This window comes from Nerophis lumbriciformis, linkage group LG05 (assembly GCF_033978685.3).
Source record: "Nerophis lumbriciformis linkage group LG05, RoL_Nlum_v2.1, whole genome shotgun sequence".
NCBI lineage: Eukaryota > Metazoa > Chordata > Actinopteri > Syngnathiformes > Syngnathidae > Nerophis > Nerophis lumbriciformis.
The window spans coordinates 28,144,751-28,172,666 of NC_084552.2; the positions used below are offsets into that span (position 1 = coordinate 28,144,751).

The 27,916-nt window shown below is 39.8% G+C and overlaps 1 protein-coding gene across 1 annotated transcript in view; it reads right to left on the bottom strand.

Moving 5' to 3' along the window:
• The window catches only part of LOC133606711 (uncharacterized), a 330,643-nt gene that overhangs the window by 64,705 nt on the left and 238,022 nt on the right, over positions 1-27,916 (bottom strand). Inside the window, exons 10-15 of the mRNA XM_061960959.2 lie at positions 26,164-26,190; positions 16,462-16,506; positions 12,896-12,940; positions 12,530-12,556; positions 11,766-11,810; positions 3,951-3,983 (exon numbers count right to left, since the gene is read on the bottom strand). Coding sequence (XP_061816943.1) covers positions 3,951-3,983; positions 11,766-11,810; positions 12,530-12,556; positions 12,896-12,940; positions 16,462-16,506; positions 26,164-26,190 — 222 coding nt within the window. The remainder of the gene's footprint in view (positions 1-3,950; positions 3,984-11,765; positions 11,811-12,529; positions 12,557-12,895; positions 12,941-16,461; positions 16,507-26,163; positions 26,191-27,916) is intronic.

A 27,916-nucleotide genomic window follows, 5' to 3' on the forward strand; every position in this document is an offset into this window, starting at 1 on the left:
GTACAAACTGTCAGAAACTATCCGAGGAAGCTCATCTGCATGCTTGTCGTCCTCAACCCCGAACCTGACTACCGTCAGGCATTTTGACAAGGTGTTTTATTCACGGATGAATACCTGTGTTCATTGTACAGGGCAGATGTAAGACACCGCGTGTGGCGTTATGTGGGTGAGCGGTTTGTTGACGTCAAAGTTTTGGATGGAGTGCTGCATGGTGGCAAGGGGGTTATAGTATGGGCAGGCATGTGGTATTAACAATGAACACAAATTAATTTTACTGATGACATTTTGAATGCAGAAAGATACCATGAACAAGATCCTGACTATCACATCAAATAGCAGCAGGACCCCTTGTTGCATGGATATGTCCAAGACCCCTGGAAAACATGCAGTTCCATACTTGACGGACATGTTACCCACTGAGAATGTTTGGGATGGTATTGATTGGCTTACACCAGGGGTTCCTGATCTACAATCTGGTCTGCGGGATGTCCAAAGTTAAAAAAATAAAATAAAAATAATAATAATATTATATATATATTTTTAAATCTGTCCTGTCCAGCCGCTTTAGACAAATCATATTGCTGATGTCCAGCACCACCCGCGATCCCAAAAGGGACAATCGGTAGAAAATGGATGGATGGATATTGCTGATGTTGAAGCCCATTTCTGCTTGTACACGTTTACTTTACAAAAGTGTGGGATACTTCTCTTGTTGCCTTATTTATATATGACTTTATTAAATGTTTGGATATATTTAGCTTTTGGCACAGCCGGACCGTAGTGAGGGGATATAAATAAGAAGGAGAAAAAGAAGACAGAGGGGCAAATTGTGAGGACAAGACAACAAAAAAATTATAAATCCATCCATCCATCCATCTTCTTCCGCTTATCCGAGGTCGGGTCGCGGGGGCAGCAGCCTAAACAGGGAAGCCCAGACTTCCCTCTCCCCAGCCACTTCGTCCAGCTCTTCCTGTGGGACCCCGAGAGTTCCCGGGACGTGCCCTAAACACCTCCCTAGGGAGGCGTTTGGGTGGCATCCTGACCAGATGCCCGAACCACCTCATCTGGCTCCTCTCGATGTGTAAATAAATATAAATACATACATACATATACACACACACTATATGTATATATATATATATAAATAATAAATAATGATAAATGGGTTGTACTTGTATAGCGCTTTTCTACCTTCAAGGTACTCAAAGCGCTTTGACACTACTTCCACATTTACCCATTCACACACACATTCACACACTGATGGAGGGAGCTGCCATGCAAGGCGCTAACCAGCACCGATCAGGAGCAAGGGTGAAGTGTCTTGCTCAGGACACAACGGACATGACGAGGTTGGTACTAAGTGGGGATTGAACCAGGGACCCTCGGGTCGCGCACGGCCATTCTTCCACTGCGCCACGCCGTCCATATATATATATATATATATATATATATATATATATATATATATATATATATATATATATATATATATATTTTTTTTTTTTTTTTTATATATAAATATATATATATTTTTTTAAATACTTACATATACATACACAAAATTACCCTTTGTCTTCAAATACTGATATTTATGGCCTTTTTACTAGATAAAAACTAAATATATGTATCTATGTCTTTATTTATCTCTCTCTCTATATATATATATACATATATATATATATATATATACATATATATATATATATATATATATATACATATATATATACATACTCCTACATACACAAATATATATATATATATATATATATATATATATATATATATATACATACTTACATATATACATATATATGTCTTTAAATACTGTTTTTATAGCCTTTTTATGAGATAAAACAATATATATATACAGTATATATATATATATTAGAGATGCGCGGATAGGCAATTATTTCATCCGCAACCGCATCAGAAAGTCGTCAACCATCCGCAATCCACCCGATCTAACATTTGATCAGAACCGCACCCGCCCGTTGTTATATATCTAATATAAACGATGCAAGGCATTAGTGAGGTTATAAAGCTTTTGCCTGTTAAAGAAAGGAGACTGATCCAATGCAGCACAGACATTCGCGTGCCACGCTGTCACGACCCAGACGCACACCAGTGCGCAATGATATGGGAGCCGCGCTGAGCGCACCTCCAAGCGCGTGAAGTGCTCTAAAACTTGCTGGTAGACGGCTGCGTTGACCCTGGATCTCAGGAAACAGAGTGGACCGACACCAGCAGATGACATGGCACCCCAAACCATCACTGATGGTGGAAACTTTACACTAGACTTCAGGCAACGTGGATCCTGTGCCTCTCCTGTCTTCCTCCAGACTCTGGGACCTCGATTTCCAAAGGAAATGCAAAATTTGCATGGTTGGGTGATGGTTTGGGGTGCCATGTCATCTGCTGATGTCGGTCCACTCTGTTTCCTGAGATCCAGGGTCAACGCAGCCGTCTACCAGCAAGTTTTAGAGCACTTCATGCTTCCTGCTGCTGACCTGCTCTATGGAGATGGAGATTTCAAGTTCCAACAGGACTTGGCGCCTGCACACAGCGCAAAATCTACCCGTGCCTGGTTTACGGACCATGGTATTTCTGTTCTAAATTGGCCCGCCAACTCCCCTGACCTTAGCCCCATAGAAAATCTGTGGGGTATTGTGAAAAGGAAGATGCAGAATGCCAGACCCAAAAACGCAGAAGAGTTGAAGGCCACTATCAGAGCAACCTGGGCTCTCATAACACCTGAGCAGTGCCAGAAACTCATCGACTCCATGCCACGCCGCATTAACGCAGTAATTGAGGCAAAAGGAGCTCCAACCAAGTATTGAGTATTGTACATGCTCATATTTTTCATTTTCATACTTTTCAGTTGGCCAACATTTCTAAAAATCCCTTTTTTGTATTAGCCTTACACAATATTCTAATTTTGTGACACACGGAATTTTGGATTTTCATTTGTTGCCACTTCAAATCATCAAAATTAAATGAAATAAACATTTGAATGCATCAGTCTGTGTGCAATGAATAATTATAATGTACAAGTTACACCTTTTGAATGCAATTACTGAAATAAATCAAGTTTTTCAAAATATTCTAATTTACTGGCTTTTACCTGTATATATATATATTTATATATACACATATGGGCATCTACATCAACAACATGATTTGGCTGAGCGACTGGACAGAACAGATTTAAAAATAAATAATATTTTTTAACTTGGGACAACCCGCGCACGAGATTGTTTACTCTGGCCGGCTGGATTTGGCCCATGGGCCGTAGTTTGGGGACCGTTGCCCTAAACATTATTAGCCCAGCTAAATAGCGTACAGCAGTCAGCTTTCCCCACTGACATGGTCCTAAACAAACAAGGTCCTAAATATTGAACAAGTTCAATACTTAAGATTGTTGGCCCCAACATATTTTGGAGCCAGTTATTGGGACAAATGCACTCTTAACATACTTCAGACCACAGGACAATATTGTAAGACAATCGTAAAAGACATACGATAATCGAGCATTTTCCGTCCTTGGTCAAAAGGGGGAAAGTCAGGACAAAAACAATCAGATTGTCTTTGTGTGTGTGTACTGCATGTAACACAGATTTGGACAGATTGGCGAAAAATATTTTAAAGAAAATTAGCTTTTCCTGTCCAAATACGTTTTATATAATTGGGTGCAGCTAATGAAAGATAAGCGCAAAAACAAAAGTGTTGCATTTTGTTGTATTCATATTTTTGTCGACAAAAAAATTGTGATAATTCTCAATATTACTTTTTTAAGTATATTAGTAAAAATTTAAAAACAAAAAAAAACACAACTAAATTTTAAATACAGAATTATATTGACGATCATTATTCTCAATATTATGATCAAAATTTTATTATTAGAAATGTTAATAGAAATGCAACAAATATATATAAACAACTTATTTTACCTTAATGCCCGCTGCAGAGGAGCCGGCATCTCCCTAAAAGACAAAAAACAAATATATAACACGTTACAACATATATTTACAGTCAAACCTGTGTTGCTACAAAAATGTCCCCCTCAGAGAAAAGTAGCGTTATAAACCTTGTCTATATCGGCCACCACTATAATGCTAGCAGTGTCCGCTTATTTTGTATCCTGGAATATTTGTTTTACTCGGTATATTGGCCAGTAATAACAACATTTGCTGCAATGATGTACAGTATGATGTTGAAAGATGGAGTCTCAGCTGTTGTTTTATTAAATAGTTTTGTCTTTATAGGACAAACTTGCTACAATGGTAATTGTTTTCTTGTTATGAATTGCTTTCTTTCATAATACTTAAGTTGATTAATTTATCAAAAAACAGCAATTAACAATGGCGGCTGCTTGCGGTTGATTTGAACAAATTATCGCAATTATTAACATCCCATCCCTCGTGTTTCCCATCGTATGCAGGTTTAACCTGTGGGTTTGTCTTGGCTCCAACTAGTGCTGTGCGATAAGGACAAAAATACAGTATATATCGCGATATAGGTACTTTTATATCCCTATCACAATATGGTATTTTTTCTTAAAATGATATAAATATACACACAAAATGAATGGCACTATCGTCAATCTTTTCTCTTTTATTCATAAAAAGGAAAAGACAATGAAAAAAACTATATAAAACATTGGTAGAACCAGCCTTTCGTTCCGACAGTCATGTTTACATATGAATTTAGAGATGGAATTTGTATATTCTCTGTGTCTGCAGGACTGCTTGCCTTTGGACAACTCTGTTAGGCTCGTTTGGTGCATTTATCTTTTCATTGTGTCGTGGTTTTGAGGTTGCGCTCTTATCTTGTTGATTTTTTTTGTTCTCCGTGTTGTGCCTCCAAGTGACAGAAATGAATAGACGTGGTCAAGTCGCTGGCAACGACTTTTTTGCAGATAAACCTAACGTTGTTTGGTCAATGTCTGACTTTTTAAACCCAAACAAGAGCGTTCCTCGTTCCTTTTTTTGTACCAGTTTACCTTCGGGTTTTGTTGGTTGAGCTACCATTGGAATCTCTGATGGCAACGTTCTTGACATCCATGCTCCTGCCTTCTCTTCTTCTTTTAAGTAACACAAAATTGCATCCGCAAAGCAGCAGTGTTGCTGCAGTTACATTAGTCGCAGCCCAGACAATAATCCATTCATCCATCCATCTTCTTCCGTTTATCCGAGCCTAAGCAGAGAAGCCCAAACTTCCCTCTCCCCAGCCACTTTGTCCAGCTCCTCCCGGGGGATCCCGAGGTGTCGGGACGTGCCCTAAACACCTCCCTAGGGAGGCGTTCGGGTGGCATCCTGACCAGATGCCCGAACCACCTCATCTGGCTCCTCTCGATGTGGAGGAGCAGAAGCTTTACTTTGAGCTCCCCCCGGATGGCAGAGCTTCTCACCCTATCCCTAAGGGAGAGCCCCGCCACCCGGCGGAGGAAACTCGTTTCGGCCGCTTGTAAAAAGCTCATGACCATAGGTGAGGATGGGAACGTAGATTGACCGGTAAATTGTGAGCTTTGCCTTCCGGCTCAGCTCCTTCTACGATACAGCGTCCGCATTACTGAAGACACCGCACCGATCCGCCTGTCGATCTCACGATCCACTCTTCCCTCCCTCGTGAACAAGACTCCAAGGTACTTGAACTCCTTCACATGGGGCAAGATCTCCTCCCCAGCTCGGAGATGGTACTCCACCCTTTCCCGGCCGAGAACCACGGACTCAGACTTGGAGGTGCTGATTCTCATCCCAGTCGCTTCACGCTCGGCTGCGAACCGATCCAGTGAGAGCTGAAGATCCTGGCCAGATGAAGCCATCAGGACCACATCATCTGCAAAAAGCAGAGACCTAATCCTGCAGCCACCAAACCGGAATTCCCTCAACGCCCTGACTGCGCCTAGAAATTCTGTCCATAAAAGTTATGAACAGACTCGGTGACAAAGGGCAGCCTTGGCGGAGTCCAACCCTCACTGGAGACGGGTCCGACTTACTGCCGGCAATGCGGACCAAGCTCTGACACTGATCATACAGGGAGCGGACCGCCACAATCAGTCAATCTGATACCCTATACCAGTGGTCCCCAACCTTTTTTGCACCACGGACCGGTTTAATGTAGGCATTATTTTCAGGGACCGGCTTTCCACTTGTGCCAGATAAACACAGCAAAAATAAGTGCATGAAAAATGCAACTCACTATAACGCTGAATTAGTGGGAGCCCTGGGCTTGTTTCTTTGCAATGAGATGCAGATGGAAATCAGCCTTTGGCTACAATCTGTCACATTTATATTTTATATGTTCATTAATATGCATTGTATCATGTCATAAAGTTATAACAAATATAACAAAAGGCAACTTACTATTTCGTAACAAACTTATTGGTGTGTCTAGTGCAGGGGTCGGCAACCCAAAATGTTGAAAGAGCCATATTGGACCAAAAATACAAAAACAAATCTGTCTGGAGCCGCAAAAAATTAAAAGCCATATTACATACAGATAGTGTGTCATGATATATAAATTGAATTAAGAGGACTTAAAGGAAACTAAATGACCTCAAATATAGCTACAAATGAGGCATAATCATGCAATATGTACATATAGCTATCCTAAATAGCATGTTAGCATCGATTAGCTTGCAGTCATGCAGTGACCAAATATGTCTGATTAGCACTCCACACAAGTCAATAACATCAACAAAACTCACCTTTCATGCACAACGTTAAAAGTTTGGTGGACAAAATGAGACAGAAAAGAATTGGCATAAAACATGTCCTAGAAAGTCGGAGAAAGTTATACATGTAAACAAACTACGGTGAGTTCAAGGACCGCCAAAATTAGTAGGACAAAGCGGCGCTCACCAAATACTCGAATCAGTGAAGCATGTTTAATATAAACAGTGTGCTTTGTAACAATTAGGGAGGCTTGTGTCATGTTTGTCCTCCTACAGAAACCATATTAAAACAAAAAATAAATTTTTTCCCCCTCATCTTTTGCCATTTTTCATACATTTTAAAAAAAGCTCCAGAGAGCCACTAGGGCGGCGCTAAAGAGCCGCATGCGGGTCTAGAGCCGCAAGTTGCCGACCCCTGGGACAGGTGAAAGTTAAGTCGGAGAAAGTGCAGTCGTTTATAAATTATTTAATGTTTCTCTGCGGTCCGGTAGCAAATGCGTCACGGACCGGTACCGGTCCCCGGACCGGTGGTTGGGGACCACTGCCCTATACTATATGAGCACTCCCCACAGGACTTCGCCGGGGACACAGTCGAATACTTTCTCCAAGTCCACAAAGCACAATAATAATATGGTAAAAACAATAGAGTTATATCGTATGATAGACATTTTTATGTTATACTGCAATATATATTGTATTAACGCACAGCGATAACTTCGAAGCCTGTCTTAAAATAGCTCCCAACCTGCATATAGTGGTCACCTTTGTTTCCCTTGACTGGTTGCTATAGAACGGCTTGACTGGATTTGTTTTGTAGGAATGAAAAGTTAGGAATGAATTCTGCAGCGCAGACTTCTTGTCATTCCACTCACAAAGCCTTTCTCTAACTACTGTACTGGGACTTCTCTCATTATTTCAACACTGTCAGACGTGAGTGATGAAGTCACGAGGCGTCAATCCCCTCACGGTCTGCAAATTGACAACAGGCTGCTTCTGTATTCATGCAAATTTCTGTTTTTGTGCACTATCTCTCCAGTAAGACTTCCAGACATGAAGAACCCAGACTTCCTCGGTATATGGCATCTCAAAGCAGACAAGAAAACAAAGGGGCCTAATTATGTGCGCCTGGTTGTGGTTTTGCTGAGCCTGGTGCTTAAAAGTGGCTGAATAAAAACCCTCCACGGCAGTGACTTATTCTTTTTATGGGTTACAATACGAGACACAGCACACAAGCCTAAATCTAATTGCTAAAGGTGTAATGTATTTGTAATCTAAATTTTTAGGTATGGTGTTTTTAGTGTCCAATCTTTTTCCACAACATATAGAACAATTTAATAGTAGGGGGCCGCTTTGCTACATTTTGTACATTAAAGATGCTAAAACCAATCCAAGGTCCAGGTCAATTAGCTAACTTTTTTGAACAAAAACGTTGACATAGTTTTGTGTTATACTGTAGGTGACAAGGCACATATAATATTTGGTAATATACCTCATGAATAATTACCCTATCTTCCGGACTATAAGGCGCACTTAAAATAATTTTTTTAATCTCAAAACTCGACAGTGCGTCTTATAACCCGGTGTGCCTAATGGAAGGAATAATTCTGGTTTTGCTTACCGGCCTCAAAGCTATTTTATTTGGTACATGTTGTATTGATAAGTGTGACCAGTAGATGGCATTAAACATAAGAGATACGTGTAGACTGCAATAAAATGGTAGTCACACACAAGAGATAGGTGTAGACTACAATATGACTCAAGTAAATACCAACATTTTATATGTTCCATTGAAAATATAGAACATTACACACGGCGCTCAAAAATCTATCAAAATGTTTTAGTACAACTTTGGTAAGCTATGAAGCCGCACCGCTTGATGGATTGTACTGTGCTTCATATACATACAAGCATTATTATGGTGTGTGTATAAGGTAAGACATATTATCTGGCATTTTGTTTCGCAATATTATGCAAAAACAACTTTTCTTACCTTCTGGTACCTGCTGATCTGTTTTTGGGATCTGCATAAATCCTGAAAAATTGCGCGCGTCTGCCTTTGTAGTCCGTGCCGACACCGTAGTCGATAAGCTTCTTCTTTTTCTCTATCTTCTTGTTATGGGACATTCATCCTCCGCTGTTGCCATTTCTAATATAAAGCAGTGTAAAGTTCTTACTTATATCTGTCAGTAAACTCGCCATGAAAGCGCTAAAACATACCGGTGTAGTGAGTTTACATTATTCACCCAAGGAACTTTATGTCACGTGGGGGTCGCAGCTTGCTGCGGGGTTGTTCTTCCATCGCAAGAGACGGCTCCGGACGACAGCGTGAAGGTAGGCTAGGATTTATTAACATAAATCACGCACTACCACAAACATAAACAATACAACAAAAAAAAAGGCAAGCGTGCCTAAAACACAAGTAAAGCTAATCTTTAGCAGAAGCTAGGGCATGGACAGGGAAACTTACTTGGTCAGAGCAAGACATAAACCGGTATGACATAAAGACAACGAAGGCAAAACGAGTGACTGGCAAAGGCAACTTAAATAATGCCTCTGATTAGCGCTCAGGAAGCAGGTGAGCGGTCGAGCACTAATCAGAGACAGGTGAACACAATGAGTGACCATGACAACCAAAACAAAACAAGGAAGTGAACAACCAGGAAATAAAAAGCGTCCAAAAAACAAACATAACTTAACTAAACATGATCCAGACCACAGATCATGACACTTTAGTTATTAGTTCCGGTCGGACGGTTTTTCACGGGACACATTTCCGGCGGATGAGGAGATGCTGCTCCGTTATTGATTTTAGTAAAGTCTGAATGTCATTAAAGCAGTTAGCTCCATCTTTTGACACTTCTTCCACTCCCGTCCTTGCACGCTACACCGCTACAACAAAGATGACGGGGAGAAGACGCTGTCGAAGGTGAGCCACGTAAATAAGACCGCCCACAAAACGGCGCATCCTGAAGTGACTGTCAGAAAGCGGATCTGTAAAACATAATCTATGCCACATTTTGACCAAGGAACCACCATTACATGTTATGTAGACCACAAGGAAGTGTTTTAAATTTAGAAAAAATATATAATAATATGACTCCTTTAATTCGCCCTATAATCCGGTGCGCCTTATATATGAAAAAAAGATTGAAAATAGTCCATTAATCAGCAGGGCGCCTTATGATCCGGTGTGACCTATAGTCTGGAAAATAAGGTAGTTCGTTTTATTTTTGAAAAATGCAAAAGACCAACAGAAAACAAGCTGCAGGCCAAAAATTCCCCACCGCCGCACTTTGGACACCAATGAGTTAAATGCTCATTTGAGTTCATTGTTGGCCTTACATTTTATAATGCTCAAAAATGCAATGTTAGTCAAGCAATGAATTATTTGTAAGAACGTTGTCAAAGCTACCACCTTTAAGCAGTGGGGTGGGCTCATGCAAGAACAATTATCCAAAGACGCTGCGCATGCACTTAACACTTCTCCACCACGCTGATGTGCAATTCATTGGGATGCACTCTACTGGAATTCTACGGACTAGTCGACTTAATGTCCTAATGAGCAGCATGGAAAGAGGCGGTGGTGACTGTGTGTGGCACAGCGAGCGAAAATGTCCTTACTGGGCCAATTAGCATACTGAAGTTACTTCCTGCCACTAATACAAGGAATTGGAAACTAAAAGATAAAACAACACTCAGTAAATTGGGCAATTTTTTAGCCAGAGAAATTAAGCTGAAGGTCCTCAAGAGTACCTACAATTTTGGAACTGAACCAAAATATGCTAAAATACATATTTGTGGTGACAAAAGAGGGAAGACCCTCAAGAATAGAGACAAGAAGTGATATCACCATGCCGATTGTCACTTGCCATTAGAGCTAACATTTTTTCACAGAGGTCAACTTCCTTTTACACTTGTGTGGCAATTACTTTGTTAATTGTGTGAATGTTCCAAAGCATATGGTTTTCTACACCAAAACTCTTAAATGTACTATTATTCTACTACAGATTTTGGCGCGCTCTAACTTACATATTTTTCATCCGATTCAAACCGTTCAAACTTCAAACTGTTGAGCCTATTCGGGAATCGCGGGATTTCCCTAGAAAAATTCCAAAAAATCCCAGATTTCCCAGAATTCCCAGTACATTGTTCCCATTCAAAACGAATTGGCCATTTTTCAAACTTCCACCATTTCCACATTTTTCGACCAATTCAAACCATTTCACCTTAAACACATTCCACCATCCAGACAATTCAAACTTCCCTTTTTGTAAGTTCAAAAACATTCCAGAATTTTCCAGAATTCCTGGTTTTCCAAAGCCCTATTTCCACCCTTTATTCTGGCAACCACTCCTTCCACATTTTTCAACCAACTTCAACCGTTCCACTGTCAAAACATTACAATTAATCAGGACAAAAAACTAAGTTTTTTTTTTTTTCAGTAAACATTTTCAGTTTTCCCGAAATTCCGTAATACCATTTCTCAATTCAACATGTCACTACTTCAACATTTCTCAACCGATTTGAAAAACTCCAACAACAACCATTTCAACTCATTCAGACCATTCAAGTTTTTTACCATTTTTAAAAAATTCCAGCTTTTCCCGAAATTCCCAATTTAAAAAAAAAAAATCCATTGAATTCAATGGGACATTCTTCAAAGTTCCACAACTCCCACATTTTTTATGTGATTCAAACTGTTCCAACTTCAAAATATTCAGCCTGTTTCGTGGGCTCTACTTCAATAATTTAAAACATTTTCCAGGATTTCAATTGAACTTTAGCATAGGAGCAGTCACACGCAATTCCTTTAGGAATTGCCTCATCTAGTTGTCAATAAATTCAATTTATGGGTTTGTTAAGCGTGTGATTTGAAATGTGCCCGTACAGTTGATAAAGGAACATGATGGTGTCAGTTTGACCCCGGAATAGATTAATTAAGGAAATGTGGACTGCACGCGTAAAGATAAAATATACATTAAATCAAGAATAAATATTTCTATTTATTTTTGGGATTAATAATAACGCTTCCTGAATTTTGTTTATATTTTCTATAATAAAAAACAACAACAACTATTAATGCATGTACCTTATCTCCAATTTCACCTTTTGGTCCTTCTTCACCCATGTCGCCCTGTAATCATATGGGAAAAAGAGTTTGAGTGCAAATAAAATATTAGAAATAGGCATAATATAGAAGAGTATGTGCTGCCTAATTTAAGGAGAGCTTTTTCCCAAGTAGTGCATTGCAGAAAAAAAAAACATGTTAATGTGTATTTTTAAATCCACTTTTTTCCACTCAAATGCTTGACACCTACTTCCAATGTGAGTACTTCAGATGAGCATTTTTAATGCGTCATAATCATTTCTGACGCGTCATAATCATTTCTGACATGTATTTCTGACAATATATAATGATAACTAAATGTAGTATATGACCCAGACAGTCTGGAAAATTTAAATGACATATGTATTGAAGTAAAATATCATAAAAAATACTGTACTACAAAATATATCAGCTGTTTTAAGGATATAGTGAAAAAAAAAACCAGCAACTAGTCAAAGATCCTCTATGTGACAGCTGCACTCTGCTGTTTGACTGTAAAAGTGCTACATCAACGGTTGTCTATATGACTGGAGCATTGATTTAAGAACCCACTGCAAAACAGACTATTCAAGATCCTCAATATGACAGGGGAGCTTTGCTATTGTAAGGATCAGCTGCAAAAACACTGGTCAAAGATCCTCTATGTGTAAATAATACTAGGCACTCACTGGCTTTCCTCTTGAGGGATCTCAGACAAATTAACCCGAGTGGACAATCACGGCTATAGATCAAAACCAGCATCTTACCTTTTCACCTTGCTCTCCCATTTCACCCTGTTGGTAAAAGAAAGCATAGCCTTAAAGCTCCAGGAATGATGGAAGCCACAGGGGGTCAGATTATATCAAGCAAGAGTGGGGGGGTTGCAAATCATGTTGAATTATGGCAGATTTTTTTGTCTCACCCTAGACAGACAGAAGATCAGTTTTTTTTTACACACAGTCATAACAAGTATAACTAGGAGGTTACCAAATAAAATACTTATATGCATGCAGGATATGATAAAAGTACAGCATGGAAAAAGTGGGTAAAACTATTGTTTTGTGGGGTAAAAATATAAATGATATGAAATAATATTTGATGCCATGATGACACGGAATACGTGTGCACCAGACCTTGGCTCCGGGGATGCCGTCCAGTCCTGGGATTCCAAGATCCCCCTAAGGAACAGCAAAAAATAGATATATCCTGCTCATTAAAGTCACACAAACCGACAAAAACCTGAAATTAGGGATGTCCGATAATGGCTTTTTGCCAATATTCGATATTCCGATATTGTCCAACTCTTAATTACCAATACCGATATATACAGTCGTGGAATTAACACATTATTATGCCTAATTTGGACAACCAGGTATGGTGAAGATAAGGTCCTTTTTAAAAAAAATCATAAAATAAGATAAATAAATTAAAAACCTTTTCTTGAATAAAATAGAAAGTAAAACAATATAAAAACAGTTACAAATCGAAACTAGTAATTAATGAAAATGAGTAAAATTAACTGTTAAAGGTTAGTACTATTAGTGGATCAGCAGCACGCACAATCATGTGTGCTTACGGACTGTATCCCTTGCAGACTGTATTGATATATATTGATATATAATGTAGGAACCAGAATATTAATAACAGAAAGAAACAACCCTTTTGTGTGATTGAGTGTGAATGAGTGTAAATGGGGGAGGGAGGTTTTTTGGATTGGTGCACTAATTGTAAGCGTATATTGTGTATTTTATGTTGATTAAAAAAAACAACAACAAAAAAACAACAACATACTGATAGTAAAAAAAACGATTCCGATAATTTTCGATATTAAATTTTAAAGCATTTATCGGCCGATAATATCGGCTATCGGACATCTCTACCTGAAATGCATGGCGGTAGATGGCAGCAATGCATCCCAGTAGGCATCTTCTGTATTGATATCATGCATGGTGGAGATAAAGTACGCCAGCATTGCTAAGTCTGTCACAAACGTTCCTGAAAATATATATTTCAAATCCAAAGTTTTCCCCTTCCAACTAATCTTCCTGGAGTCTAAGGAACTTTCCCAGCATTCACCGCCATGCGTTCATGTACTCTTGGGAAGAATTATGCCAGAATGCTGCACAGCTCAGTCATTAAAGCCATCTTGATGCCATTCATGTCTTCAAAACGGGTCCCCTTGATGGCCCCGTGGGCTTGGGAAAGAGGGGGAAAAAAATCACACAGACATTGGGAGGCTCTTCTGCACGGCGATGTTCTTCTCGACTAGGAACTGTGGGGTGCGTTGTCACGGGAAAACAGCCAAAAGTTGTTCTGCCACAACTCTCACCTCTTATTGAACTAAGCGAACGCCACAGATTTGTATAAAGAACTTACACTGGATGATGACACTCACATTGGAGAATACAATCAACACAAACAGTCGTGGATTTTGTTTTTTTGCACACCTCATATATCCCCTTTTTTGGTAAAACCACATGCCTGTCTAGCAGGTATATAAGATATACTGTATGCATTCCACCAACATTCCCTCACATTTTATTTTATTGCTCTATTGTTATTCATTGTCACTCTTATTTTCAGCAAATAGTTAGTTTTGGGAGCATTTGTCATTTTATTTTGAAGTCCTATCTTCTTCCGGTAGTGACGTTGTCGTCCTCACTTGCTGTTAAGACATGCCGTGAGGAGACTGGTGTGTCTTAATGCTGCCGCATTACTTCCTGTTTATTTTTTGCAGAAATAAATACGCCACCTGTTTCGGCTAAAGACAACCACTGAGTCCCCTTGTCTTCCGAGCAACACCCGCAATACACAACGCAGACTCGATCCGGCTACACCTGCACGATTCTGAATGGGCATCTGCATTGTTATCATGCACAACTAAAAATGATACACTGCTTTTGCTAAATTCTGGAAGTTAGTTGTCAGTTATAGTACATCAAATACCTCATCGTCCGACACATGCATTCCCTATTTGGGTGGGTTAATACAGTCGGCCAGTCTGAACCAAAACATCCAGTGCCACATTTTTGTCCCAGTTCCCCCCTGATCAGTGGGCATCTTCAGGATGTTATCATAAAGGTGGGTGACATTGTTATCGCCAGGAAAGATGAGGTCACCTACCTAAGTTCCATTCTAGAGGCTAATCTTTCCTGTGATAAAATGGCAACCAAGGTAATCAAAAAGGTCAACCAACGAACGCGATTTCTCTATAGAATCTCCTCTCTGGTCAACAAAAGCACCATGAGGATTCTAGCGGGAACTCTCGTTCAACCCTTTTTCGATTACGCATGCACCTCCTGATACCCTAGCACCTCCAAAACCCTCAAATCTAAACTCCAAACATCCCAGAACAAGCTAGTCAGATTACTTCTAGACCTCCACCCCAGATCCCACCTCACTCCTACCCACTTCTTCAAAGTGGGCTGGCTCAGGGTGGAGGACAGAGTAAAACAACTTGCACTGAGCCTGGTCTATAAAATCCGCTACACCTCCCTGATACCAAAGTACATGTCAAACTACTTCCTTAACGTAAATGACCGCCATAACCACAACACCAGGGGGAGCTCCACTAACCACGTTAAACCCAGATTCCGATCTAACAAAGGTCTTAACTCATTCTCTTTCTATGCCACATCAATGTGGAATGCGCTCCCAACAGGTATAAAACAAAGGGCATCTCTATCCTCCTTCAAAACCGCAATAAAAGTACACCTCCAGGCAACTTCAACCCTAAACTAACACCCTCCCCGGATTGTTAATAATCAAATGTAGACAATCAAATGTAGATACTTTTCTTATGCCTTCTGATCTCTCACTCTCTCTCTATGTCCACTACTTGCTGTACATATCCTACCAAGTCAGACCTACACTGTTTCAATGTCCATTTCTCTGTTCTCAACTGTTGATGACTGATGATAACAACCAAACCTAACCCCACACCCCGAATTGTAAATAATTCAATGTATACACCCTGATGATTATCTTGTGTGATGACTGTATTATGATGATAGCATATATGATAGTATATAGTTGAAAAACTTATTCGGGTGTTACCCTTTAGTGGTCAATTGTACGGAATATGTACTTTACTGTGCAACCTACTAATACAAGTCTCAATCAAAACAATCAATCAAATGCATGGCGGAGAAAAAAATATTATGATACGTTGGCAGGTTAGCTGTTGTCACTTAAACCGAAGACCTCAAGGTCAAACAGCAAAATATATTCACTATTTGACGCCACAATTACTGAGATGAATTCCATATAGAAACAGTCAGCAATTGCTACTAAAAATGCTTTTATGTAGAATAGAGCAGTACAAACACAACTTTAAATGAACTTTACTCGGATAAGCCTCTTTGCTCTGGTTCCTATTAAAGTGATGAAAGCGCTCATATTCCTGATGCGGGATTGAGATAATGGCACAAAAAGATGGCATCGCTTAAATGATTCCCTGTTCTGGAATAAATAGGCAATATTTTTTTTTTAAGTCTCGCTGTTCTGAAACACCTGCAGCGTGTCCTCTTTGTTTGCTTTGGGAATTGGATGCAGATCGGAGTTACAGTACATGCACAGAAACACATTTTTACGAGGCAGGATATATGGCAGGGCTTTTCTCTCATGTGTTAAAAAAAACCCGAATGTGAAGAATCAACAAATGCAGCACTCAAGTATGTTTTTACTGGAATTAACTCACCTTCAGTCCGTCAACACCTGGAGTACCAGGGGGCCCCAGTGAACCCTGGAAAACAATTATAAAAGGCTTTAGGCACGTTGAAATTACACAGCAGACAGCGTTTAGACAAATGATCACACTCAGTAAATTCAAGTAGTTTAAAAAAAAACACACAACTAAAGTGGTGTAGTGAAAGCTAAGAGGACTTCTTCACATTTCTACCACACCAAGTGGACAATATAGTCATAAATAAATCCATAAAGTCATATATTAAAACACAAGCAATATATCAAAGCTGTTTCTTGGAACCTGCTGGGAAAACACTCGTCAAAGACGTCTTAATAATGCCAATGCAACATTTTCACCTCACCAAATGGACAATATGCTCAGAAATTAAGTCATAATTTAGAACAACTGAAGCAAATATGTTAAAGCAACCTTTCCATTAGCTTTTAGCTTTCAGTGATGTGTCCATCCACTGCTTTTTCACCAAAAGAATATTCTACATTTACTTACCCAAATACTAATCAATGTGAGTTATTGAATAAAAGTGCCCATTAACCTCGTCTAAAGTGGTTTGTGTATATTTTCTCGAGCTTCCTGAAGGGTAATACTGGAGTTTCCCGACAAAATGCAGTCATATCTGTGGAGATATTGCGAACTTAATGGATGGGACAAGTAAATAGACATGTTCCAGCAGTGTGAACATGGTGAGAAGTGATCCTGATGTGAGGAACAGATGTTGGCCATATCCAGCCATCAGGTAGCTGCCAGTGTTTGTTCAGGGTAACCCAATCACACACTTCCTGTCTGCATGTCATGTGGAGGAGGGGAGTGTTAGTCCACGCCAAAATGGTTAACGATGACACACTGGTGTGTTAATGACTCACAAGCTGCACCCGAAGGCACACTCTATTAAATAAGATCGTTGAGCAGCTATGCAGGTGGGGCTCAGATGATGGCGGTGACCGTAGCATTTTGTTTTTACTTTTTGAGTGGGCTTTACTGTCAAAACAGCAATCACCGTGGCAACAGCAGGTGGACTCCTCAGCAGGTAGAAGACTGGACACGTTCAAGTGGCCCACAGGGCAAACCCAATCTGCCTAGGTGAGAATATTAGCCTTCCTGCCCATCAATGTGTCAATGCCGGAATGGGTGAACATAACTAAGGCCATGACTACACTAAGCCGGATAACCCCTTAAACTAATAATTATTTAGCCTATGCATCGTGTCAGCCTCACTAAACCATTGTTTAAAGGCCTACTGAAACCCACTACTACCGACCACGCAGTCTGATAGTTTATACATCAATGATGAAATCTTAACATTGCAACACATGCTAATACGGCCGGGTTAGTTTACTAAAGTGCAATTTTAAATTTTGCGCGGAATATCCTGCTGAAAACGTCTCGGTATGATGACGCCTGCGCGTGACGTCACGGATTGTAGAGGACATTTTGGGAAAGCATGGTGGCCAGCTATTAAGTCGTCAGTTTTCATCGCAAAATTCCACAGTATTCTGGACATCTGTGTTGGTGAATCTTTTGCAATTTGTTCAATGAACAATGGAGACAGCAAAGAAGAAAGCTGTAGGTGGGAAGCGGTGTATTGCGGGCGGCTGCAGCAACACAAACACGGCCGGTGTTTCATTGTTTACATTCCCGAAAGATGACAGTCAAGCTTTACCATTGGCCTGTGGAGAACTGGGACAACAGAGACTCTTACCAGGAGGACTTTGAGTTATATGTACGTGCGTGCCGCTATGTGCATGTCACGTATGTAACTTTGGGGACTTTGGGGAAATATATGTGCTGTATGAACTTTGGGGAGGTGAACGGTACTTTGGGCTGTGGGATTGAGTGTGTTGTGCAGGTGTTTGAGTTGTATTGGCAAGTTATATGGACGGGAGTGGGGAGGTGTTTGTTATGCGGGATTAATTTGTGGCATATTAAATATAAGCCTGATGTGTTGTGGCTAATAGAGTCTTGTGTTTATTTACTGTTTTAGTCATTCCCAGCTGAATATCAGGTCCCACCCGCCTCTCACAGCATCTTCCCTATCTGAATCGCTCCCACTGACCTCTAGTCCTTCACTCTCACTTTCCTCATTCACAAATCTTTCATCCTCGCTCAAATTAATGGGAAAATCGACACTTTCTCGGTCCGAATCGCTCTCGCTGCTGGTGGCCATGATTGTAAACAATGTGCGGATGTGAGAAGCTCCACAACCTGTGACGTCACGCTACTCGTGTGCTACTTCCGGTACAGGCAAGGCTTTTTTATCAGCGACCAAAAGTTGCAAACTTTATCGTCAATGTTCTCTACTAAATCGTTTCAGCAAAAATATGGCAATTTCGCGAATTGATCAAGTATGACACATAGAATGGACCTGCTATCCCCGTTTAAATAAGAAAATCGCATTTCAGTAGGCCTTTAAGGCAGTAGTTCTTAACCTTGTTGGAGATACCGAACCCCACCAGTTTCATATGCGCATTCACCGAACCCTTCTTTAGTGAAAAATAAAATGTTGTTTTTTTTCAAATTCAAGACAAAGTTATATGTTTTTGGTAACACTTTAGTATGGGGAACATATTCTAAGTAACAAAGACTTAATTTAGAGTTATTTGGTTAGGGTTAGAGAGTTAGGGTTATGATAAGGCCATGCCGAATAAGGCATTAATACGTACTTAATAATGACTAGTTAAGAGCCAATATTTTACTAATTTGCATGTTAATATGCAACTAATTAATGGTGAATATGTTCCCCATACTAAAGTGTTACCACGTTTTTTTACTGGTGCACAAAATGAACCGTGCATGAACATCACCTTGTTCAAAGAACAAAACCAACACAGTGCATAAACTCACAACAAATTACACACCTGCAAATCAGTCTGATTTCTGCTGTTGCTGTTTCCGTAATACGCTGATAGGGAGAAGTTTTTATTTACACGATGAGTCGGGTGTGTCTTTACCTCCGCCGAACCCCTGAGACCGACTCACCGAACCCCTAGGATTCGATCGAACCCAGGTTAAGAACCACTGGTTTAAGGTAACCCTCCTTGGATAATTTTTTTACACGGGTAAGTGCGCCGTGTATTTCTTGAATCTCCGGCTCTTAGCTTTGTATGGACACATTGATCGTTTACAAACTGAGTTCGGAGAGGAAGGGAAGTCAGAAAGACCGCGCCCCACACAGGGACTGACGTCAGAAAGAACGCGCCACAGCCAGCTTCATAACAACCGGAGCTAACCACTGGAAAGATGGAGGCGAGTCATCCAGACATGCCCGTGTTTCTCCTTCTTCTACATGTACAGACGCTTGTGGAAATCACACATGAATACCTTAAGTGAAGGAAACGCGCGATTGCAGCTATTTCGGATACTACACATCTCAGACGGCAAGAGAACTTCCGAATGTCCAGGTCGGCTGTGATTTTACTTATCGAAAAACTTAACCCATTTGTCGAAGGAGAGACAAAGAGAATGTGGGCTCCTCTGGATGTGATACAAAAGGTAGCATGTGCTTTGTATTACCTGGCCGTCGAGGGAAGACTACGGAAAACATCAAATGCTTTTGGACTGGCAAAGCAGATTATTGTCCGCCATGACTCAACGTCTAGGTCCAAAGTATATAAAGTCACCAAAAAGGAATGGACAATGAAGGTGAAGGCAAAAGAGTGAGGAGTGTCCTGACCAGATATCTAGATCCCGACATTGATTGTTGTAAACTGTTCTTTATCACATTGTGTACTTTCACGTGTCCAATAAAGATTTGACTAATTTATGATGTCTCAGGTGTGATTCACTACAATAGGGCCCCGCAGCACCCTGGATTCCAGTTAATTGAAATACAACAACACTGCATATTGTTCAGATATGTTAAATTTAAGAACTTGCACACAAAGCAACGCTGGAGGTGACTATGAAGTGTGCATTTTCTGCGCATGCGTACTAGGTCGCGTTGCACCGGCGGACGGAGGGGGTCTTTAACGACCATTGTGTGTGTGTGTACAAGGATAAGGTTAGGTGGATTTACCCTGGATAACCTTAGCTTAGTGTAGAAGGGGCCTAAGGCTTTGTTCACAATTCAGGTCTAATCCAATTTTTTTGCCCATATGTAACGGATTTTTTCATGTCAATGTGAACAGTGCAATTCCGAATTTTTTTTAAATCTGACCGAGGCCTCATCAAAAAGCAATACGCCTCACAATTATTTGCCAAAATAGACGGTTGCAAAATAAATAGTTGACAAATGAGTAGAAAACAGGCGAAAATAATGTTTAAGGAACTCACGTCACTGCCCCACCACTCCCGTTTCACACGCTTTTCGGAGAAGACGTCAAAATGCCCCGCAAACTGCGAGAGCCAACATGCTTGCACTCTTCCCTCCTAACCTTCTATGGGTAATAATTTTATTCAGAAATAAAATGAATGCTACTAGGGACAGATAGCGCTCAGACAAATTGGATTATACTAATACATTGTTTGACTTATTCGCTTAATCTATTCCATAATTTAATTCCACATGCTAATATAGTGTACTAAAGGTTTTAAGTGTTGTACGTGCATACAAATGTTTTAAGTTTAAAAAAAATTCTAACGTTATATTTCTCCACTTTTGTTGAGAAGAATTATTGAGTATGATTGGGCAGCAGATTATAATTTGTTTTGTGCATAATTTCAGCTTTGTGCAGATCGACCAAATCAATGATTATCAATATTATTGATTTAATAAATAAAGGGTTTGAATGTTTTCTGCAAATCAAATCAAATCAAATCAACTTTATTTATAAAGCACATTTAAAATTTACCACAGGGGTAGCCAAAGTGCTGTACAATTTTAACCAATATTATACAAATTGAACTTTTTTATAACCCAGTTAGTGACTCGTATATATACTTTTGTAGTTATTTCCCCATATTTCTGCACAACAACTCAGATATGGTAACACTAGCGAGCAGTAGAAAATATGGAGTGATTTCTGGTCCAGAACATATTTTGTTTTATTCGTTATTGAAGTATTTCTTGCCAGCTTATGTTGTACATATTTTAAAATAGCTTTCCAGTTCATTTTTCATCTATTATTACACATCAAAAGTGATTTCTTTTCACCCTTTCAATACTAATTGTAGATCCTTTGTAACTTTACAAATGTCGTTTGTAAAGAGATTGAACAATTAGGATTGTATCCAATAAGGAATAAATACTTCTACTTTCCATTTCTACGCTGATGATACTGTCATATACTGCACAGCACCCACTCCTGCTGAGGCCTTTAAATATTTACAACATGCATTTGACAGAGTACAAGAACAACTTTGCTATCTTCAAAGTGTACCGTATTTTTCGGACTATAAGTCGCAGTTTTTTTCATAGTTTGGCCGGGGGTGCGACTTATACTCAGGAGCGACTTATGTGTGAAATTATTAACACATTACCGCAAAATATCAAATAATATTATTTAGCTCATTCACGTAAGAGACTAGACATATAAGATTTCATCGGATTTTGCGATTAGGAGTGACAGGTTGTTTGGTAAACGTATAGCATGTTCTATATGTTATAGTTATTTGAATGACTCTTACCATAATATATACGTTAACATACCAGGCACGTTCTCAGTTGGTTATTTATGCCTCATATAACGTACACTTATTCAGCCAGTTGTTCACTATTCTTTATTTATTTTAAATTGCCTTTCAAATGTCTATTCTTGGTGTTGGGTTTTATCAAATACATTTCCCCCAAAAATGCGACTTATACATGTTTTTTTCTTTCTTTATTATGCATTTTCGGCAGGTGCGACTTATACTCCGGTGCGACTTATACTCCGAAAAATACGGTATGTTCTTTACCACATCAAAAACTGTAAGATCAGCACTGTGTGGGAACATTTTAACAAGAAATGGGCAACAAATTGTGTTAGTATCTTCTTTTAAATATTTAGGATTTTTAATTGATGACCACTTGAGTTTCAAGGAGCACATTCAGTATGTTGTAAAAAAAAACTGAAACTTTTACTGTGATTTTATTATAGAAACAAGTCTTGCTTTTCTTTTACTGTGAAACAGAAATTGGTGGAAACAACCTTTTTACCTGTTATTGCCTATGGAGATGTGTTGTACATGAATGCTACTGCTGGATAGTGTGTACCACGGGGCACTGAGATTCATCACCAACTGCGCTCCCCTTACTCACCATTGTGTGTTATACTCAATGGTTAACTGGACGTCTTTATGTGCTCGACACCTCAATCATTGGTATGTGTTCATCTACAGAACTATTCTGGGTATCACTCCATCTTATCTGTCTTGTATTTTAACAAAGAAACAAGGAAGTCACAATCTTCGTTCAATGAAAGTTCTGCAATTTGTCGTCCCCAAAGTAAGAACTGAACTGGGCAAGAAAGCATTTAGGTTTTCAGCACCGAAGGCTTGGAATAACCTACAATCAAATCTTCAACTTCAAACCCTTGTTACATTAAATGAGTTTAAAGCTTCTGTGAAAGGATTGCAGTTGACCTTGTCTGTATGCACATGTGTTATGTGAGCAAGTTTTAATGTTGTAAATGTGATGATTTATGTGTTGTTTACTGTTTACTGTTTTTAATGTAACCTTGCTATGCCCTCTTGACCAGGTCTCCCTTGGAAAAGAGCTCTTTGATCTCAAAGGGATTTTACCTGGTTAAATTAACTCGAAATAAAAATTAAAAAAACTTCTGATTTTAAGTTTATGCATCGTGTCCTCTTTAAACATCTTCTGGCTCCAGATTAAACAAATACGTCGAGATGACATAAACACACCTACTCAATTTTGTCATGATCCCTCATGACTGTTGTTGGAGTTACAGGATGTTGTGTTGTGTTCTGGCATTACTTCCTGTCCAGTGTTCTTATTTACATTCTGCTTCCTGTTTAGGGATGTCTTGTGGTGTCTTTGCCTCTGTTCTGAGAGCTGGTCTTCTCACCTGTGTTCCTGATTAGCACTGAAGATACCCACCTAATCAGCTAATTAGGAGCTTTCTTGCACCTAGCGAGAATAATTTAAAATGTTGATGACCATTGCGACTGTCACATAAAAAGACACAAATTAAAGGCCTACTGAAATGATTTTTTTTTATTTAAACGGGGATAGCAGATCCATTCTATGTGTCATACTTGATCATTTCGCGATATTGCCATATTTTTGCTGAAAGGATTTAGTAGAGAACATCGACGATAAAGTTCGCAACTTTTGGTCGCTGATAAAAAAAAGCCTTGCCTGTACCGGAAGTAGCGTGACGTCACCAGTTGAAAGTCTCCTCACATTTCCCCATTGTTTACACCAGCAGCGAGAGCGATTGGGACCGAGAAAGCGACGATTACCCCATTAATTTGAGCCAGGATGAAAGATTTGTGGATGAGGAACGTGAGAGTGAAGTATTAGAGTGCAGTGCAGGACGCATCTTTTTTCGCTCTGACCGTAACTTAGGTACAAGGGCTCAATGGATTCCCCACTCTCTCCTTTTTCTATTGTGGATCACGGATTTGTATTTTAAACCACCTCGGATACTATATCCTCTTGAAAATGAGAGTCGAGAACGCGAAATGGACATTCACAGTGACTTTTATCTCCACGACAATACATCGGTGAAGCACTTTAGCTACGGAGCTAACGTGATAGTATCGGGCTTAACTGCAGATAGAAACAAAAGAAATAAACCCCTGACTGGAAGGATACACAGAAAATCAACAATACTATTAAACCATGGACCTGTAACTACACGGTTAATGCTTTCCAGCCTGGCGAAGCTTAACAATGCTGTTGCTAACGACGCCATTGAATCTAACTTAGCTACGGACCTCGACAGAGCTATGATAAAAACATTAGCTCTCCACCTACGCCAACCCTCATCTGCTCATCAACACCGAAGCTCACCTGCGTTCCAGCGATCGACGGAGCGACGAAGGACTTCGCCCGATCATCGATGCGGTCGGCGACTAGCGTCGGATAGCGCGTCTGCTATCCAAGTCAAAGTCCCCCTGGTTGTGTTGCTGTAGCCAGACGCTAATACACCGATCGCATCTACAGCTTTCTTCTTTGCAGTCTCCATTGTTCATTAAACAAATTGCAAAAGATTCACCAACACAGATGTCCAGAATACTGTGGAATTTTGCGATGAAAACTGAGCTTTTTGTATTGGATACAATGGCGTCCCAATACTTCCGTTTCAACCATCGACGTCACGCGCATACGTCATCATACCTAGACGTTTTCAACCGGAAGTTTCGCAGGAAATTTAAAATTGCACTTTATAAGTTAACCCGGTCGTATTGGCATGTGTTGCAATGTTAAGATTTCATCATTGATATATAAACTGTCAGACTGCGTGGTCTGTAGTAGTGGGTTTCAGTAGGCCTTTAAGACGCAATACTGAGAGCTATATGCTTTTAAATGGAGAGTCTCTAAAGCTAGATAGCTAATTAGCACTATGTGCTTAGCAGTGACGGGGCCTCACCTGCCATCATGGAAAGAAAAAAAATGTAAAAAGAAAAAAAAAAATTAAATTGTTATATGTATCCAGTGATTTTACTATAAAGTTATTTTCCATTTAACTTCACCAGTTTTAGATTATTTTTATTCAAAATCGCTGAATTTTCACATTTGCCGTTCAAATACTGAGAAGAGACGGTGCGGTGATCAGCAGCCAGTTGAGGCACGTCACTCAGTTGTGCCTCACCATGAATTGCGGACTCGGCTAACTGCTGGTCTGCTGTGCAGTGAGACCGTATTGCTATATGAATTATATTATACATTTCCATAGTTTAGTTAGCTGAGGTATATAATGTACAGTGTATTTTGTCAACAACTGTATGTGTGTAACGTATTTCTTGTGCTGAGCAATCATAAAACTGCTGCGAAGACGCACTGGGTGAGGCTCGTGTAACCCCGCCTCCTGGTGCCGGTTATTGCACCTCCGCCGCAGACTGCACCCCCCGACCGGAGCGCCACACCAACCAAAACCCACACCCAAACCCTCCACGTGCAAGACCGAATCCACCCCAAAAAAGTCACTTAACAAGAAGCCAAAAAGTGCAAAAACAACATTGCTCGCGCCGGAGGAGCCGCGAACGACTGCAGGGACACAACATTAGGTACACCTGCAGACTGCAGCACGGATTTCATATTTCATTCATTCACAACTCCTCCAACACGAACACCACTGTTCCCGCACTTATAAGTAAAGGTAAGACCATAATAACGTTTTTTTAATTAAATGTGCTTTTTTGTGTGCTACAGTTTGTATGTGTAAAGTTAAAGTTAAGTTAAAGTACCAATGATTGTCACACACACACTAGGTGTGGTGAAATTTGTCCTCTGCATTTGACCCATCCCCTTGCTCACCCCCTGGGATGTGAGGGGAGCAGTGGGCAGCAGCGGCGCCGCGCCCGGTAATAATTGTTGGTGATTTAACCCACAATTCCAACCCTTGATGCTGAGTGCCAAGCAGGGAAGAATGCTGGTATGAGCTTTTAAACATAACCCGTTAACTGCTGCCAATCAAATGGTGAATAAGATACTCTTTAGGGTTCATATGTTTGTAAATCTGACTGTGATGAAGCCAGTGCCTCACCAGCCATGAACCTCACCGCACGTCACTGGTGCTTGGGTACCATTTAATAAGCAGTATTTGCATTATCTACAAACAAACAACACATAAACAGCATGAGGCTACCTACCTTGAGTCCTTGAGGCCCCTCAGGTCCCTGTAAAACAACAGAGTTAGACAAGAGTTAAATCAAGTAAAAAGTCAGTGCTGGATGGAATAATATACATTCTGGTGTCAGCTCCAGACGGGCAATGAGCACACACACACTTTTCAGGGCAGAACACATTCAAAACTCACTGATTTTTTTTCTTGACAAAAACATAAACCCAATTTGCATGTCAAATTGTAATTGTTTGTTTTACCATCTATATACATTTTTGGCTCATAAGAGGCAGTAGTTGGACGGCCGAAGCAGCAGAACATTCTGGAAGAGTAATTAAAACCCAGTAATGAATCTGGCTTATTTTATTTTATGTGACTTTACCCCAGAACTGGGCCACATTGAGAGAAAAACATGTGTATGGGGGGGGGGGGGGGGGGGGCAATGTGTTTAAATGATATATACACATTATAGCTGTAAAAACCTGCTGTACAGTATGTGTTTGGGTCCCTTTTTTTCAGGAATACTAATACCAAAGGTCACAACGTCCGATAGAGTTCTAAAAAAGTCATGACAGACCACCTCAAAAAAATGGAATGGAATTGTACAGTTTTTTTTACTGAATTGGACACCCAAAATGCACATTAAATAAAAAAAGTGGGATTTTCAATATTAACTATGAACAATAAAACACTGAATATTAACAACATATGAACATCTTTTACTTCTCAGACCAGCTCCTCAATAGTTGTGGATCTTTTGCAATAAAGCAAAACACAACAAATATGTAAAAAAACAGCAAAATATGAATGAAAAGTGTAATAAACACCTACAATATGATATATTATCACGCAAAAATGTGCTTACGCATTTGTTTCTGTCACACGCGTTTCGGGCTGGCTGCTCTGAAAACAAACCCCGCCCACTCTGCTTTGTTCCTCGTCCGCACTGCTGTGACGTAGATTACCGTAATAACTCGAATAACACCCAAAAGCGCATATTTCGACCATTGAAATACTTTCTATAGTTCAAGACTTATGGTCATTTAAAAACAGCACTGCACATCATAATGGCGGCGACAGTTTTGATGTTGAAGGACTAAAAAAACAATGTCGAACGTCCGGCGGGCCGGATTGAAAATCTTAATTTTGCCCAGGGCTGCTTTACACCCTTAATGTAACATAAGGCCACGTTGGATAGTGCAGGCCAAGTAAAACACCCTGAAAATCAAATCAATTACGTCGAAAAAGTAGCACATTAAAGATTACATCCAGACTAGCGAAGGGCGATACATTAAATAGTTTTACCCATACGATACCCAGTGATAAACACACTTTGGTATCGCTGATACCGATACCGCTCCCAACAATGTTTGGGCTACAAATACTATCAACATACAAATAAAAGACCAATACTGTATTGACACAAAAATAAGACAACCGGACATTTTTCTTGGGAACATGTTGCCAATACTTACACATACATGAGTATTACTGTGAAATAAATACTTAAGTATAAAATACAAATATTACACTGTATTGACACAACTAAAAGACAAATGAGAGACATATATATTACTGTATCGCTACGAATATTGGACAAATGTAATACTGTATTGTCACAAATACAGGTGAAATGTATTACTGTACTAACAAATACAAGACAAATATACAACTAGATCGGGGGTCAGCAACCCGCGGCTCTTAAGTGCCGCCCTAGTGGCTCCCTGGAGCATTTTTAAAAAAGGATGGAAAATTGAAAAAGGTGGCGGAAAAAACATTTT